Raw genomic sequence first — 17,373 nt, 5'->3', positions numbered from 1 at the left:
TCACACTTGTCTGTATTAAACTCCATCTGCCATTTTTCAGCCCATTTTTCCAGCTGGTCCAAGTCCCTCTGCAGGCTCTGAAAACCTTCCTCACTGTCTACTACACCTCCAATCTTTGTATCATCAGCAAATTTGCTGATCCAATTTACCAGATTATCATCCAGATCATTGATATGGATGACAAATAACAATGGACCCAGCACTGATCCCTGTGGCACACCACTAGTCACAGGTCTCCACTCAGAGAAGCAATTCTCTACCACCACTCTTTGGCTTCTTCCATTGAGCCAATGTCTAATCCAATTTACCACCTCTCCATGTATACCTAGCGATTGAATTTTCCTAACTAACCTCCCATGCAGGACCTTGTCAAAGGCCTTACTGAAATCCATGTAGACAATATCCACTGCCTTCCCTTCATCCACTTTCCTGGTAACCTCTTTTGTTCGGGTATTCCCATGTCCCTAAGCTGTAAAGACTGGTAGGTTAGTTGGTCATTATAAATTACTCAAGAGTAACTAAATGTTTGCTGAGAATCTGGGGAGAATAAGAAAATGGAATTTATGTAGGTTTAGTGGCTGACGGGATGTTTCCTGTTTGCATTCTGTACCTCTCTATGATTATGCCAAATTGGAACATCACTCTAAATGCCACTTCTTTAGCCAGTTATCGGGAGTCAGGTGGCACGATGATGTGATTGGCTGGACCTCAGTTCCCAGACTCCATTCACCCTAGCAGTGAGAGCTCCAGGACAGTTTAACATCCCTCTGCTCAATTCCTTCAGCAGATTGTTGCTAAAAAAAAACACACCTTTTTCAGGGGAATGATCATCTCACCTGCTCAGGTTAACCTTGAAATGGTTCAACCTGAATCACCTGACCATTATCATCTGACCACAGATCTGCTGTCTCTTATGCACTGACTCTACTAAGGGCTATAAAGCTTGATTTTCTTTTTACAAGGCTTTGTGGTCTTTGATGTACAGACTTATCGTGGCCTAAGGAGGTACTTGGTGAATAAGAAAAAGATACTAATTTGAACACATTTTCAGCTGCAGATCTCAAGAAAAAATGTCTCCAACATCACTTTTATTTTCAAGTTAATAAAAATCTTCATCTTTTGATTTCATTGAAAGACATGTACATTCCAGCCATAACAGTAAGATTAAATTGAATGGGTCAGGTTTTGATCATTATGAACAGTTAAAGTGAAAACATATAGAGATGTATCGACTCAACTAGGCTTCTCTCATCAGACTTAAGATGGTGACATGGGAGAGTCTAGGACCGGAGGGCACAGACTCAGAGTAGATGGAGGTCCCTTTAGAACAGAGATGAGGAAGAATTCCTTTGGCTAGAAAGTGGTGAATGTGTGGGATTTATTGCCACTGATAGTTCAGGAGGCCAAGTCACTGGGCATATTTAAAGTGGAGGTTGAAAGGTTCTTGATTAGTAAGGGAGTTAAAGATTACAGGGAGAAGGCAGGAGAATGGGTTGAGAAGGAAAATAAATCAGCCATGATGGAATAGCGAAGCTGACATTCTGCTCATGTATCTTAATGGTCTTCTCATCTTATGAACAGCAAATTTCACTATTAATTCAGTAACTTGCTGAGAGCCTGAAAATGCTTCAGCTAACAGGTACAGTTAGCTGAATATCAGTGGACTCGAGGTGTCTTGCCTGCTGTGGAAATTATACAAACAGCTCTAGGTAAACAGCATTGATGAATTACTCACAACAGAGACAGGGGAAATATGTTTGTGATTTCAGAGTGCTTGGATTCCAGATGGATTAGCAAATGTTGGGACAGGTATGATTTGTGAAATGCAAAGCAGACAACTATATTTCAGGACAATGACAACGAATCTCTCATGATCTGTCATTGATATCAAAGAAAAACTGCAAGCATGTAGGTACAAAATATATTGCTCGTAGTGAAATAAAGCTCATCTTCTGTCAAACCGTCTAAGAGTCCACAAAAACTACACTTTCTTCTTTACAGTCATGAGGACAGAATCTGTCACTTTTTACCTCAGTTTGTTCTTTAGTTCTCACTGTTATTCAATTTTACACTTATGACTTCACATATACTGACGGATTTTGCTTATGTGAAACCGATCTGCTCCTTGCCACTTCTATTCAATTCCCGTGTAAACATTGCCCTCTTACCTATCCACTGTAACTGAATTGTTTGCTCTTTTAACTTTGAGAGAAAAAAAACTTTCAACTATGGCAAGTTAAACTTAGGCGCCTGAGTTCAAATTACGGAGCGTATAATTTTATTATTAACATTGAGATATGTTTCCTTGCAGCCTTTGGCCTTCTAAACTCTACACCAACCATTCCATTTAAAATAATGATTTAAAAGTGGGATAACATTTTTCAAGCTATTAACAGTTTTATAAATGTCACATCTTGAATTTCTGATAACCAGCTGGAAAGAAAAGCAATATGTCTGACCTTTCTTCATTAGTCAGCCCCTGCCACTAAAGTTCAGTTCTGTGGTCTGTTCTGTGCTGCCTCCAGCACTTCACTACCTTTCTTGTTGATCAATGGGTAGAAATGGCACAATCAGACATACTGTATGCTTCTGGCTATTCAGTTCAGCAGTGATTGCTGCTCTGTATTGATTGCACATGATAAGCCTCATCTGCTCCGATGGCTTGGTCTTTTTCAACTTCATCTCTTACTAGCTTAACACATTCATTCATTCATTCATTCAGTATATTCATTGCACAGAAAATTCACCACTTGCCATTAGCCTAATTTGTCCTTGCCTCATGGGACCCCATGTGAGTCAATCTTAACAATGTCTCAGCACAAGGGATGATGAAGATTTTGAGCAATATGCAAAAAAAAAATGCTGGAGGAACTCAGCAAGTCGGGGGAATAAACTCCACTGTTTATTCATTTTGTGCGTGTTATTCACTGTGACTTTCTAATTCATTAGCACCATATGCATTTATTCAGTTTACTCTTAAATGCTATTAATTTCATCATTTTTATTTTACATCGAATATATGTAAAAGGCCTCTTAGCCCGATTTCGTGCCAAATTAATTAAGTTAATGGTACCTAATCCCTTTTGCCTGCATGTGGTCCATACCCCTCCATTCTCTGCAAATCCATGTGTCTATCAAAGAACCTCTTCAAAGTCTCTGTGGAATCTGCCTCTGCTACCACGGCTGTCAGCACTTTCCGGGCACCCATCTCTCCGTGTGAAAATCCTATCCCTCACACATTCTTTGAACTTTCTCATTAGTATTAGATGTTTTGATGCCGGGGAAGAAGTACAATCTTTCTACTCTATCTATTCCCCTACTATGCAAAAATCCATCCAACCTTGTCTTAAATATATTTCCCTCTCATACCTTTAAAGGTTAGCTTTATTTGTCACATGTACACTGAAACATACAGTGAAACACATAATTTGTATCGAGTGGAATTAGTATGGATTGCCCTTAGCAGGTCGCAAGTGCTGTCATGCTTCCAACACCACCATAATAGCCCTGTGGACTACATCCTCGGGTCCCAAGAGATTGCTGAAGGGATAACGGATACATTGATCATGATCTTTCAAGAATAATTTGATTCTGGCATGGTCCCAGAGGACTAGAAGAATTGCAAATGTCACTCCACTCTTTAAGAAGAAAGGAAATTATAGGCCAGTTAGTCTAACCTCAGTGGTTGGGAAAGTATTGGAGTCTATTATTAAGGATGAGGTTTCAGGCTACTTGGAGACTAATGACAAAATAACTCTATGTCAGCATGGTTTCTGTAAAGGAAAATCTTGCTTGACAAATCTGTTAGAGTTGTTTGAGGAAATAACAAGCAGGGTGGACAAAGGAGAAGCAGCAGATGTTATTTTCTTGGATTTTCAGAAGGCATTTGATGCTTTATACTTTATACTTGTGGCCAAACAATTGGTACTAGAATGTACAATCATCACAGCGATATTTGGTTCTGTGCTTCACACTCCCTGGATTACTAATACTAAATATTAAAGATATTAAAAATAGATAAAATTAGTAAATATTAAAAATTTAAATTATAAATCATAAATAGAAAATAGGAAAGTGGGAATTAAGGTAGTGCAAAAAAACCGAGAGGCAGGTCCGGATATTTGCAGGGTACGGCCCAGATCCAGGTCAGGATCCATTTAGCGGTCTTATCATAGTTGAAAAGAAGCTGTTCCCAAATCTGGCTGTACGAGTCTTCAAGCTCCTGAACCTTCTCCCGGAGGGAAGAGGGACGAAAAGTTGCCATACATGAGGCTGCTTAACAAGATAAAATCCTATGGCATTACAGGAAAGGTACTGGCATTGACAGCAGAGTGGCTGACAGGCAGGAGGCAGTGAGTGGGAATAAAGGGGGCCTTTTCTGGTTGGCTGCCAGTAACTAGTGGTGTTCCTCAGGGGTCAGCATTGGGACCTCTACTTTCCACATTCTTTGTCATTGATTTGGATAATGGAATTGATGGCTTTGTGGCAAGGTGTGCAGATGATACTAAGAGAGGTGAAGGGGTAGGTAGTGCTGAGGAAGCAATGTGATTCCAGAAGGACTTAAACAAATTGGAAGAATGGGCAAAAAATGGCAGATGGAATACAGTGTTGGGAAATGTGTGATAATGCACTTTGGTAAAAGGAACAATAGTGCAGACTATTATCTAATGGAAAGAAGGTTCAAACATCAGAGGTGCAGAGGGACTTGGGAGTCCTCGTGCAAGACTCCATGAGGTTAATTTACAGGTTGAGTCTTTGGTAAAGAAGACAAATGCAATGTTGGCATTTATTTCAAGGGGATTAGAATATAAAATCAAGGAGATAATGCTGAGCTTTTATAAGACACTAGACACGCTGCACTTGGAGTATTGTCAATAGTTTTGGGCCCCAAATCTCAGAAAGGATCTGTTGTCATTGGAGAGAGTCCAGAGGAGGTACATGAAGGTAATTCTGGGAACGAATGGGTTAACATATGAGGAGCATTTGTCAGCTTTGCGATGTACTCATTGGAATTCAGAAGAATGCGGAGGGATCACATTGAAACATACCAAATGTTAAAAGGACAAGATAGGGTGGATGCGAAGAGGATGTTTCCTGTGTTTGGAGTATCCAGAACTAGAGGGTACAGCCTCAAAATTGAGGGGTGACCTTTTAGAACAGAGGTAAGGAGGAATTTTTTTAGCCAGAGAGTAGTGAATCTATGGAATGCTCTGCCATAGGCTGTGGTGGAGGCCAAGTCCGTGGGTATAGTTAAGGAGGAAGTTGCTCATTTCCTGATCAGTCAGGCATTAAAGGATATGGAGAGAAGGCAGGTGTATGGGGTTACGTGGGATCTGGGATCAGCCATGATGGAATGGTGGAGTAGACTTGATGGGCTGAATGGCCTAATTCTGCTCCTATGTCTTATGGTCTTATAATGAAATGGAAACTTACAAGCAGCATCTATGGAGGGGAATGAATGAGCAGTTGAGTTTGTTCCCCTCAGCTGGTGCTGCCTGACTTGCTGAGTTCCTCCGGTACTTTTGTGTCTGTTGCTCAAGATTTCCACAAACTCCTTACAGACAGCAGCAGGAATCGAACCCTGATCATACAGCTGGGAGCTTAAAACAATTGTGCTAGCTGTTACACTACCAGGCCATCCTATCAGCTTCTATCAGGTTTTTCCCTCGACCTCTGCTGCGCCAGAGAGCACAATTCTAATTTTTCAACCTCGCCTTATACCATGTGTCCATCCAGGCTTCATCCTGCTAAATGTCTTGTGGTTATTACAGAGACTGGGATGGCTCAGGGGCAGGAATGGTTACTTCAAGTGCCAGGCCTTAGATGTTTCAGAAAGGATAGGGAGGGAGGCAAAAGAGGTGGGGGCGTGGCACTGTTGATCAGAGATAGTGTCATGGCTGCAGAAAAGGAGGAAGTCATGGAGGGGTTGTCTATGGAGTCTCTGTGGATGGAAGTTAGGAATAGGAAGGGGTCAATAACTCTACTGGGTGTTTTTTATAGACCACCCAATAGTAAGAGGGACATCGAGGAGCAGATAGGGAGACAGATTCTGGAAAGGGGTAATAATAACAGGGTTGTTGTGGTAGGAGATTTTAATTTCCCAGATATTGATTGGCATCTCCCTAGAGTGAGGGGTTTAGATGGGGTGGAGTTTGTTAAGTGTGTTCAGGAAGGTTCCTTGACACAATATGTAGATAAGCCTACAAGACGAGAAGCTGTACTTGATCTGGTATTGGGAAATGAACCTGGTCAGGTGTCGGGTCTCTCAGTAGGAGAGCATTTTGGAAATAGTGATCACAAATCTATCTCCTTTACCATAGCATTGGAGAGTGATAGGAACGGACAAGTTAGGGAACCGTTTAATTGGAGTAAGGGGAACAATGAGGCTATCAGGCAGGAACTTGGAAGCATAAATTGGAAACAGATGTTCTCAGGGAAACGTACCGAAGAAATGTGGCAAATCTTCAGGGGATATTTGTGTGGGGTTCTGAGTAGGTATGTTCCGATGAGACATGGAAAAGATGGTAGGGTACAAGCTATGTGGTGCACAAAGGCTGTTGTAAATCTATTCAAAAAGAAAAGAAGAGCTTACGAAAGGTTCAAAAAACTAGGTAATGATATGAATCTAGAAGATTATAAGGCTAGCAGGAAGGAGCTCAAGAATGAAATTAGAAGAGCCAGAAGGGGACATGAGAAGGCCTTGGTGGACAGGATTAAGGAAAACTCCAAGGCATTCTACAAGTATGTGACGAGCAAGAGGATAAGACGTGAGAGAATAGGACCAATCAAGTGTGACAATGGAAAAGTGTGTATGGAACTGGAGGAAATTGTGGAGGTCCTTAATGAATACAGTACTTTGGTTCAGTATTCAACACGAAAACGGATCTTGGTGATTGTAGGGATGACTTGCAGTGGACTGAAAAGCTTGAGGATGTAGATATTAAGGAAGAGGATGTGCTGGAGCTTTTGGAAAGCATCAAGTAGGATAAGTCACTGGGACCGGGCGGGATGTACCCCAGGCTGCTGTGGAAAGCGAGGGAGGAGATTGCTGAGCCTCTGGCAATGATCTTTACATCATCAATGAGCAAGGGAAAGTTTCCGGAGGACTGGAGGTTGAGGATGCTGATCCCTTATTCAAAAAAGGAAGTAGGGATAGCCAGTGAGTTTTACAGTGAATTATAGGCCAGTGAGTCTTACTTCAGTGGTTGGTAAGTTGATGGAGAAGATCCTGAGAGGCAGGATTTATGAACATTTGGAGAGGCATAATACGAATAGGAATAGTCAGCATGGCTTTGTCAAAGGCAGGTCGTGCCTTACGAGCCTGATTGAATTTTTTGAGGATGTAACTAAACACATTGATGAAGGTAGAGCAGTAGATGTAGCGTATATGGATCTTAGCAAGGCATTTGATAAGGTACCCCATGCAAGGCTTATTGAGAAAGTAGGGAGGCATGGGATCCAAGGGGACATTGCTTTGTGGATCCAGAGCTGGCTTGCCCACAGAAGGCAAAGAGTGGTTGTAGATGGGTCATATTCTGCATGGAGACCGGTGACCAGTGGTGTGCCTCAGGAATCTGTTCTGGGACCCCTACTCTTTGTGATTTTTATAAATGACCTGGGTGAGGAAGTGGAGGGATGGGATAGTAAATTTGCTGATGACACAAAGGTAGGGGGTGTTGTGGATAGTGTGGAGGGCTGTCAGAGGTTACAACGGGACATTGATAGGATGCAAAACTGGGCTGAGAAATGGCAGATGGAGTTCAACCCAGATAAGCGTGAGGTGGTTCATTTTGGTAGGTCAAATAGATGGCAGAATATAGTATTAATGATAAGACTCTTGGCAGTGTGGAGAATCAGAGGGATCTTGGTGTCCGAGTCCATAGGACACTCAAAGCTGCTATGCAGGTTGACTCTGTGGTTAAGAAGGCATACGGTGTATTAGCCTTCATCAATCGTGGGATTGAGTTTAAGAGCCAGGAGGTAATGTTGCAGTTATATAGGACCCAGGTCAGACCCCACTTGGAGTACTGTGCTCAATTCTGGTCGCCTCACTATAGGAAGGACGTGGAAACCATAGAAAGGGTGCAGAGGAGATTTACAAGGAAGTTGCCTGGATTGGGGAGCATGCCTTATGAGAATAGGTTAAGTGAACTCGGCCTTTTCTCCTTGGAGAGACGTAGGATGAGAGGTGACTTGATAGATCATCATCATCATGGCTCCGTCTGTCTAAGTAGACAATGGATGCACCCGTCTCTGGGGCGCAGACCTGGGCGATGAATATGGAGATCCTGGGCTGCCCAGACATCAAGATCCCCCTTTTGGTCTCGCTGATGTGGTCCAAAGGAATGCGAAGCAGTACATTTTGTATAAGCTTGGCTGCAGGAGCTGCCGGGAGTTGACGTGATATGTCATCCAAGCGCCTTAGGGGCTTCACTCCGGATTTGTGTAGCGTTTACTCCTTAGTCTTCTCTTCCCCTGAAGATACCCACAAGGCAGTGGGATCCGTAACCCTGGATAGGGGCCCATACCGGGTACTGTCAGCTGGAGCCAGCTGAGCCCGGGACTCGTATAAGGCAGGGAAGGCAGGGTCGTCATGCCCCGTAGTAGTGACATATGGAACCACTACCCACTACCCACTGACTTGATAGATGTGTACAAGATCATGAGAAGCATTGATCGTGTGGATAGTCAGAGGCTTTTCCCCAGGGCTGAAATTGCTAGCATGAGAGGGCATAGTTTTAAGGTGCTTGGAAGTAGGTAAAGAGGAGATATCAGGGGTAAGTTTTTTAATGCAGAGTGGTGAGTGCGTGGAATGGGCTGCTGGCAGCAGTGGTAGAGGCAGAAATGATACGGTCTTTTGAGAAAATCCTGGATGGCTACATGGAGCTTAGAAAAACAGAGGGCTATGGGTAGGGTAGGGATATGTTCGGCACAGCTTTGTGGGCCAAAGGGCCTGAATTGTGCTGTATGTTTTCTATGTTTCTGTGTCTTCTGCACCCTCTCCATAGCCTCCACATTATTCTTATAATGGGCCAGCAAGAATTAATGCAATACCCTAGAGGGAGCCTAACCAGTTTCATAACACTGCAACTTAACTTCTAATGGTTGTGAGTTCTACATTCTAGCCACTCACTGGATAAGGCAATTTCAACTGATTAAAAATGAATTTATTAGTGACCATTTTTCATTTATTGTCACAGACTATGATTGCCTCAAATGGAAATATGGAAAAAATGTGAATGAAATCTATCTCAGAGAAGTATGTATAGAATTGTCCTTGTACCGAGTACAGGTACAGAATAATATATGAGTAATATACAGGACACAATTAGGAAGCTTTTATTTGTGTTCATGAGATCATAACTGCAACCTTGTTATGGATTTTCTCTTTCTACCTAAGCAAAGATACATTTGTGATAGAGGTTTATAAAAAGGTTCACCAGACGAAACTCCTGAGATGATAGAAGTGTTCTATGAGCAGATATTAAGCAGACTGAGCCAATGCTCTCTCGAGTTTAGGAAAAAGGGAGGTGATCTCATTGAAATACACAAAAATCCTCGTGACTTGATGCAAGGATGATGCTTCCTCTGACTGGGGTGGCTGGAACCAGAGATCACAGACTTAAAATAGGCAGTAAATTATTCAAATCTGAATTGATTAAACATTTCTTCATTCAGGGGATAATAGAAAGTTGAAATTCTTTAATCGAGAGAACTGTTGAGGCTCAGTATATTCAAGGCAGAGATTGACAGCTTTTTTGATGTAAGGCAATGGTTTAGTATGAGAAAGAGAAGCTGAGTTAAAAAATCATCCAGATCAGGTCTGAGAGGCTGAATAGCCAGCTCCTGCTTCTGAATCTTACATTATCGTTCTCTGAACATCTTGTACTTCTAAAATTTGATTTATTTTCCATCAAATGACTCAAAAATATTCATTGTTTTAGCATCTGGTCAAAACTGGAAAGGACAGCATTTATACTGTAATTAGCTCAAACTGCATTGAATCGACTTCTTGTGTTACAGCTCTTACCTAGACAGGTAGCTCCAGCATTTAGACCAAGGGATGATGAAGGGTGAATCATACATTTCCAAGGGAACATGGTGAGCAACTTTGGGGTAAGTAAATGGTTAGCTGGCACTTGGAATACTGTATGCATTTCTGGTCACCAGCTTATAGAAGGAAATGATTGCATTGGAAAGAATTTAGATATTAACCAGGATACTGCCTAGATTGGAGGAATTCAGTGATTGGGTGAGATTGGATCAGATGGTCTTGTTATCCCTGGCTCAAAGGAGTCCAAGAAACAGAGCCCCTCTCTCTAGTTGTGTTGCTGCTGTTAGTGGAACACCCTCCTGTGGATTGAAAATGGACACTAGTGGTTGATTACCAGTAATGAGATTAAACTGTCTGGTTGAAATGTTTTATACCCCAAATCAGACTCAAGGCCTCTCTGTCAATCGTTATGTAATTTTCTCTACCATGGTAAGCATACACAATGTTCACATCCATCACTCATAACATGTGACATGACTGCACCTACACCATAAGGCGAGGTGTCACAGGCAAGTTGCACTGGACAATGCGGATTGTAATGTGTGAGTACAGTGTCTGATGCCACCATTTCCTTGAACTTTTGGAAAGCCACCTCACACTACTTTGTCTATTGCCATTTCTTCATGATCTGCAGATATGAATTCAAGGGGTGGAGTGCAGTTGCCAGGTTTGGCAGGAAGCTGTTACAATAATGGACAAATTCTAAAAAGAACCACAACTGTTGCATGTCCTTTTGCCTTGGGGCATCCGCCACTGCCTGAATTTCCTCAGCACACTTGTGTAAAGCTTGTGCGTCAATGGTATGACCGCAACAAGTGATACCTGATTTAAAGAATTCACACTTATCAGGTCGTGCTCTGAGCCTGTAATCTTTTAATCTTTTTAACACTGTCCTGAGATTTTTGAGGTATTTCTTGTTATTTTCACCAGTAACAATGATGTCATCCAGGTAACACTGAGTGCCTGGGCAGCCTTGCAGCTCCTGGTCCAAAGCTTTCTGCCAGTGTGCAGGTGCAGACGTTACTCCAACAAAAAGCCTATTATAGCAATAAAGCCCTTTGCGAGTGTTTATGGTGAAAAATATTTTGGACTCTTCTTCCATCTCCATCTGTAGATGGGCCTCAACTAAGTCCACTTCGCCAAAGTGTTTCCCTCCAGAAAGGTTTGGAAAGATATCCTCTATCCTGGGCAGAGGGTATTGATCCACTTTCAGTATTGGGTTGATGGTGACCTTAAGATCATCACAGTTCCTGACAGACCTATTTTTTTTGGCCACCAGGACCACTGACATTCCCCACTCAACTTTGGAAAGAACTCCTTCAGCTTCCAGGTGATCTAGATCATTGGTTACTTTATCACAGATGGTGTATTGAACCGGACAGGTGTTGTAAAACTTGAATGCAGCATTTTCATTTAACAAAATTTTACCCTTGATATGTTTAAGTTTTCCAGTATCATCCCTGAATATGGCTGTGGCAGTGTTCACTTTTGCAGAATTGGCTTCATTCACTTTCAGTTGACTCTTTTGAACGGGGGCGATAGCTTCCTGGTCAAGATGGCGCCTGTGTACAATGCTCCTTCGGTAGATCATGAAACCATATATTTCACTTCTTATATGTATTTTATGCTTTTTTTTGTCTTGAATGTGGTTCTGGAACTGTTGGAGCCTGTAATTTGCAGTTTGGAGATCGTTTGGGTGTTTCAGCACTTTGCATTCTCTGAGAGGATTCTGGGAGGCAGAGACAGCGTGAGCGAAACTCATGGCGAGAAGGTTGCGGCATGAGGCGCAATCTGATGTTCGACTTCATTATGCTGATTAAAGCTTCCATTGTTTGCTAATTAAAGTGACGAGGGAGGTTGAATGTGGAAGGTGAGTGCTGGCTGCCTGTCTTTTGATTGCTGGTGAAATCGCTCTGCTGCCAGAGAGGGGCGGCTGCCTTTTGATCGCTGGGGTATTACTCTGCTATCGGCAAAGGAAGATTGACTTTTTGATTGCTGGTGGGATCATTCTGCTGCTGTAGGGGGTAAGGCATGCCGCTGTGCCCAGAGAATGTTATCCAGGTTTTCTGCATTTTACATATGGACTTGAACTATAGATATTTTTTGGTCTTATAGTTTTTTTATATTCTTTGTTTCTTTGCCCGATCTTTCTTGTATTTTTGTGTGTGGGGAGGGGGATTTGGGGGTCGATGTGTCTGTCTCATTTTTGTTCATTTTGTTTTGTACGGGGACAAGGGACTTCGGGGTTGATGATTGTACTGTCATTCTTTTCTTTCTTGGTTTTGTGGCCATCTGGACAAGAAGAATTTCAGAGTTGTATACTTTGATAAGAAACGTACCTTTGAATTTTTGAACCTTTGGTCATCAAAAAGCTAAGTAATTCAACTAAAAACATCATTAAAATACCTTTTCTGAAATAAATTGTGTTAATTTATTGCTGCAAACTATGAAGTGGCAAGTGAATGTGAGACGAATTCGGGGGATAAATCGATGCAGATAGAGTTCCGTTCCACTTACAGCTGGCCTGGGAGCAAGGTTAGATCACCCTGGGTGCTGTAAGGAGAAGTTGCGGCCTGGGCAGAGGAGACTCAACTTCGATGTTCGTACAACTGGCCTGGGCGTGAGGTGGGATCGCTCTGGCTGATTTGAAGAGCTTGAGTGTGGCTTCAGGCCCAGATCAAGTTGCTGGGCAGTGTGGACTAGGCCTGGGGCCTTTCACAGTAGTGGTGCCTGGGTCCTAGTGCAAGGTACAGTGTGCTGTTCAGACTATTGTAACACCGGCCCTGATTGGAGGTGAGAGTCAATTTTGCTTAATTTCCGCGATCTTTACTTCTCTTTCTCCAGGGTGCTGAAGCATTTCGCTGTTCTGTTGTTGGGTCAATTTAAATGCCGGCCCAGATAAATTGAAAAGACAGGATGTTGGTCAGGATAAGAACTGATCTCACTTATTCTCCACAATAGTCCTTTCCATGGTGCTGAGGCTATGAAGACTGCCCCGGCTGCTGTGCTCCATGCCTGCTACTATGATGAATTGATAAGCGAGGCTTTGGGCCTACTGCGGGCTGTGCTGGGGTTCGGATCTGAGGACTCATTTTTGGTTCGGAATGTTGTTTGTTTCAATTGTTTGCATGCATGATTTGTATTTTTTTTCTTTCACTTGTGCATTGAGTGTTAGTACTTTATTTTTTATTCTTCTTTTTCCACTTTAAATTGGGTTCTTTTGAGTTTCTTTTTTGTGGCTACCTATGAGCAAGCAAATCTCAAGGTTGTACAATTCACACATTCTTTGATAATAAATGACCTTGAATTTTGAATCTTGAATCAGATTTTTTATCAATAGAGTGCAGTGTTCTTTTTGAAACTGCATCTTGACTTTTTATCTTTTTACCTTTACCCTGTGCAGTCCATTTATTTTTGTCTGACATGTTCTCTGTATGTGTCCTACTTTATGACATCTCCTGCAAGTTTCGCCTTTAAATCTTCATTGTTGTGATGTATGTGAGCCTTTGCCACAATGATAACAGAATTTGTTCAGTCAGCGTAGCTTCTGTTTAGACATTGTAATGTTGCTCATGCTCACTTTCGTTCCTGACTGCAACTCAATTGTGCTTCTGGCTGCAGTTTCCATTGACACAGTGATTTCAACTGCTCTTTCACAATGCACTCAGCAAAACTGGCACTTGCTTCTCAATGGCTATTTTATTTGCTTCAAACTGCAGTTAAATTTGCTCACCACACAGTATCCAGTTATCTCTTGTATAATCGAACGTGTCTACTTTTCTCATGTAGCCAGCTGTTTCAGCTTTTTTTAGTTATGATTGTACCCACTGTTTATGAACCTGTGAATTTCTCTGATTTCTGCCTTTTTTAAAAAACTCAACTGTTGCTGTTCTTTCCCAAAGAAGCATGTGCTGTGTTATTTTTTTACTTGACCATTTCTCACTGTGCTTTTTAAAAATCTCGTATGTCTTGCTGCACATCAACAGGTAGGTAATTGTCTAAGCTTCCTTTAAAACTTCCTCATCGTCACTGTAATGTTTTCTAACACCAAAACATAAAACTAATTTAAAGAAAAACATGGAGCCGGGATAACTCATGTACATCCTTAGTTTTACTTTTAGCAAGACACTTGGTGGCATGATGACGTTTGCCTTTTACGTACTTTTATACATAACCTGTAATGAATTATGTAAATAACAAAGAATGCTTAATCAAATAATATATTTACCATATTACTCAAATATCACTGATATGTTAAATATACAACAAGCAAGATACTCAAAATCATTTTAGCGTGATAGGAGCATTAAAAAGCAGAGTACAAATGGTAAATGTCACATCCATGATCATATAGAGTTGTAGTGCAGGATGGAGGGGTATTATTTTGTCTCTGCATCTTGCATTTTTATGTTGTAATATTTGAGGGGAATATTTATAAGATTCAAGATTCAAGTTCAAGACTGTTTACTATCATTCTTATGTATATGAGTGTAACGGAGAATGAAATAAGACATAGGAACAAATTAGGCCATTCGGCCCCTCACATTTGCTCTGCTATTCAATCATAGCTGATTTATTTTCACTCTCAACCCCATTCTCCTGCCTTCTGCTTGTAACCTTTGGCGCCCTTACTAAGAGCCTATCAGCCTTTGCTTTAAGTATACCCAATGAGCTAGCCACTACAGCCATCTGTGGCAATGAATTCCACAGATTCACCATCCTTGAAGAAATTCCTCCCCATCTCTGTTGAGTCCTGACGAAGAGTCTCGGCCCGAAATGTCGACTGTGGCGCTTCCTATGGATGCTGCCTGGCCTGCTGCGTTCTCCAGCACTTATTGCGTGTGCTGCTCTGTTCTAAAAGTATGTCTTTATATTCTGAGGCTGTACCTCCGGTGCTAGACTCTTCCATATTGCAAATATCTGTGAATTCATGTGAACTTAGAGTTTCAAATTGATTTTCTGATTTTCATTCCTTTCTGAGCAAGCTCACATTGTTAAATGCAGAATGAATTTTTTACGCTTTTGGCATCTGGACATTATTTTACCATCAATGCTTGCCTCTCGTGTATTTTGTTCCCACGCGGCTGATCAGGAATGACAACCATTACATTAACTCATGAATGCAGTAATAGGGCTGGAGACTGGAGATTGGAGTTCGGAAGTCTGCCCTGGGATTGGAGGACTGTCAATCTGTGTGGGAGTGTGGGAGAGAAGAAGGGGGCTTGTTTTGCTGTTGTTGTTTTGTTGCTTGTTGTGTTCCGTGTTGCTCTACCAAGCATTGTAGGCATGCTGTATTGACAAAGGAATGTTCAGGGACACGTGCAGGCTGCTCCCAGCACATCCCTAGTTGTGTTGGTTGTTAATGCAACTGACGCATTTCATTGTATGTTTCAATGTTCGTGTGACGAATACAATCTGAATCAGGAAAGCAAACCGGAAGCACATCACTATCTGGTACAATTCACCAATCTTGTTCAGGTATGTGACTTGTAAAAAATAAGTATCTTATCAGAGCAAGGATTTACTAGAATTCAGAATCATGGGTATTAAAGCTGTTAGGAGTTTTGGAAATTATACTTGTTACCTACACCTGTTATAGGAGTTACCCATCAAAATAAGCTTACTGTTTAATGCTTGCTTCAATGCATAATTGAGAAATATCTATTGACTTTCTATCAATCCTCAGCAGCTACGTAAGTTATCAATTCCCTATTTATTTAGAGATACAGCACAGAACAGGCCCTTTTGGCTCAACAAGCCACACTGCCCAGCAACCCACCTATTTAACCCTAGCATAATCACTGAACAATTTACAGTGACCAATGAACCTACTAAATGGTACAATTTTGGACTGTCTAGAGCACTGTGAGGAAACCCATGTGCACACCGGAAGGACATACAAACTTCTTACAAACACTGAACTCCGGTGCCCTGAGCTGTAGTTACATCGTGCTAACAGCTATGCTGCCGTGGTGCCTCGTATCTTCTGTTCTCCCCGCTACGGTAAGGATAATTAATAGGCATCCATTAGTTTCATGAGACCATGGATTTGCACCTTGGAAGGTTTCCAGGGCGCAGGCCTGGGCAAGGTTATATGGAAGACTGGCAGTTGCTCATGCTGCAAGTCTCCCTTCTCCACGCCACCGATGTTGTACAAGGGAAGGGCATTAGGACCCATACAGCTTGGCACCAGTGTCGTCGCAGTAAGTGCCTTGCTCAAGGACACAACACGCTGCCTCAGCCAAGGCTCGAACTAGTAACCACTTGGTATCACGCTAACACGTGGCATATATGGTAAGGATAATTACACCTGAATATTACTTGGGCATTACCTTCACCATTTCTTCAATCTATTTATCAGGTTTATCATTGTTTTTAGAAAATGCCCCTGAGAAAAAAGGGAAGAGAATTGAGGTACGTCGAGTATTATTTATTGTTTGTAAAAGGAAAGAAAAGGAAGCATCCTTCAAGCACCACTTCTGCGTTAAGGAAGAATTGTCTCCAGGTTTTCGAATTTTCTTACCTTTGGTCATTACGATTCCTGCAAGTACCTTGTGCCGTGCATGTGAAGAGGTCAAATTGTCTGTTAGCTCTTTGAATTTCTCTGTGACCAGGTGAAATACTGCATCAGCGAATTCCTGAAAGACATGGAAACAATGCATTGCAATGAGACCGGCTGTGATGTGATCTCATGATATGCACCAAAGCCCAAATACTGAACCAGAATCACTGGCATACGTCATGAAATTTGTTGTTTTGCACCAACAGTACGGTGCAGTACATAAGGAAAAACTATAAATTACAATAAGAAATATATAAGAAAGTTACTTGATTTTCATTTTAGTTCAACAATTACTCAAGAGGAGGAAAGAATCTAGAAATGGAAGCTCTCAGTTTTATATAATTATATAAAGCTATGTAATTTATATACATTTAATTATATTTAATATAAAAATGAGGGTGTGAATTGAGCAATTGTTGAACAAAATGAAAATCAAGTGACTTTCTTTTCCTGCATTAAATGGTAGATAATTTCACTTACCAGTTGAGTTGCTTTCTACCTTGAGCAGCGAGGTAATGAGCCTGATTCACTCAGTGTGTTATAGCCTATTCCTTTGGTTACTCTCCATCTGTATCACCGTCTCCAGTCACACGTTATGGCCCTTTATTAATCTTCCCTTCATCGTTTTTTTTACATTAATAATTCCCACGCTCTTCTTAAAGTATAAATAGGCACGATGGAATTTAATAAATGCAGATCAAGCTGTGCACATCCCAAATACTAATTTGTTTTGCCCCCTGCTCCTGACAATGAGAAA

At 41.6% G+C, this 17,373-nt stretch overlaps 1 protein-coding gene across 1 annotated transcript in view; it reads right to left on the bottom strand.

Annotated features, from left to right (window-relative positions):
• Positions 1–17,373, bottom strand: part of adarb2 (adenosine deaminase RNA specific B2 (inactive)) — an 819,996-nt gene that overhangs the window by 192,919 nt on the left and 609,704 nt on the right. The window contains exon 5 of the mRNA XM_072252060.1: positions 16,578–16,692. Coding sequence (XP_072108161.1) covers positions 16,578–16,692 — 115 coding nt within the window. The remainder of the gene's footprint in view (positions 1–16,577; positions 16,693–17,373) is intronic.

The sequence above is a fragment of the Mobula birostris genome, chromosome 3 (genome assembly GCF_030028105.1).
Source record: "Mobula birostris isolate sMobBir1 chromosome 3, sMobBir1.hap1, whole genome shotgun sequence".
Classification (NCBI taxonomy): Eukaryota; Metazoa; Chordata; class Chondrichthyes; order Myliobatiformes; family Myliobatidae; genus Mobula; species Mobula birostris.
Note: the sequence above shows the minus strand (reverse complement) of the source record. Positions and strands in the feature narration are given on the sequence as shown.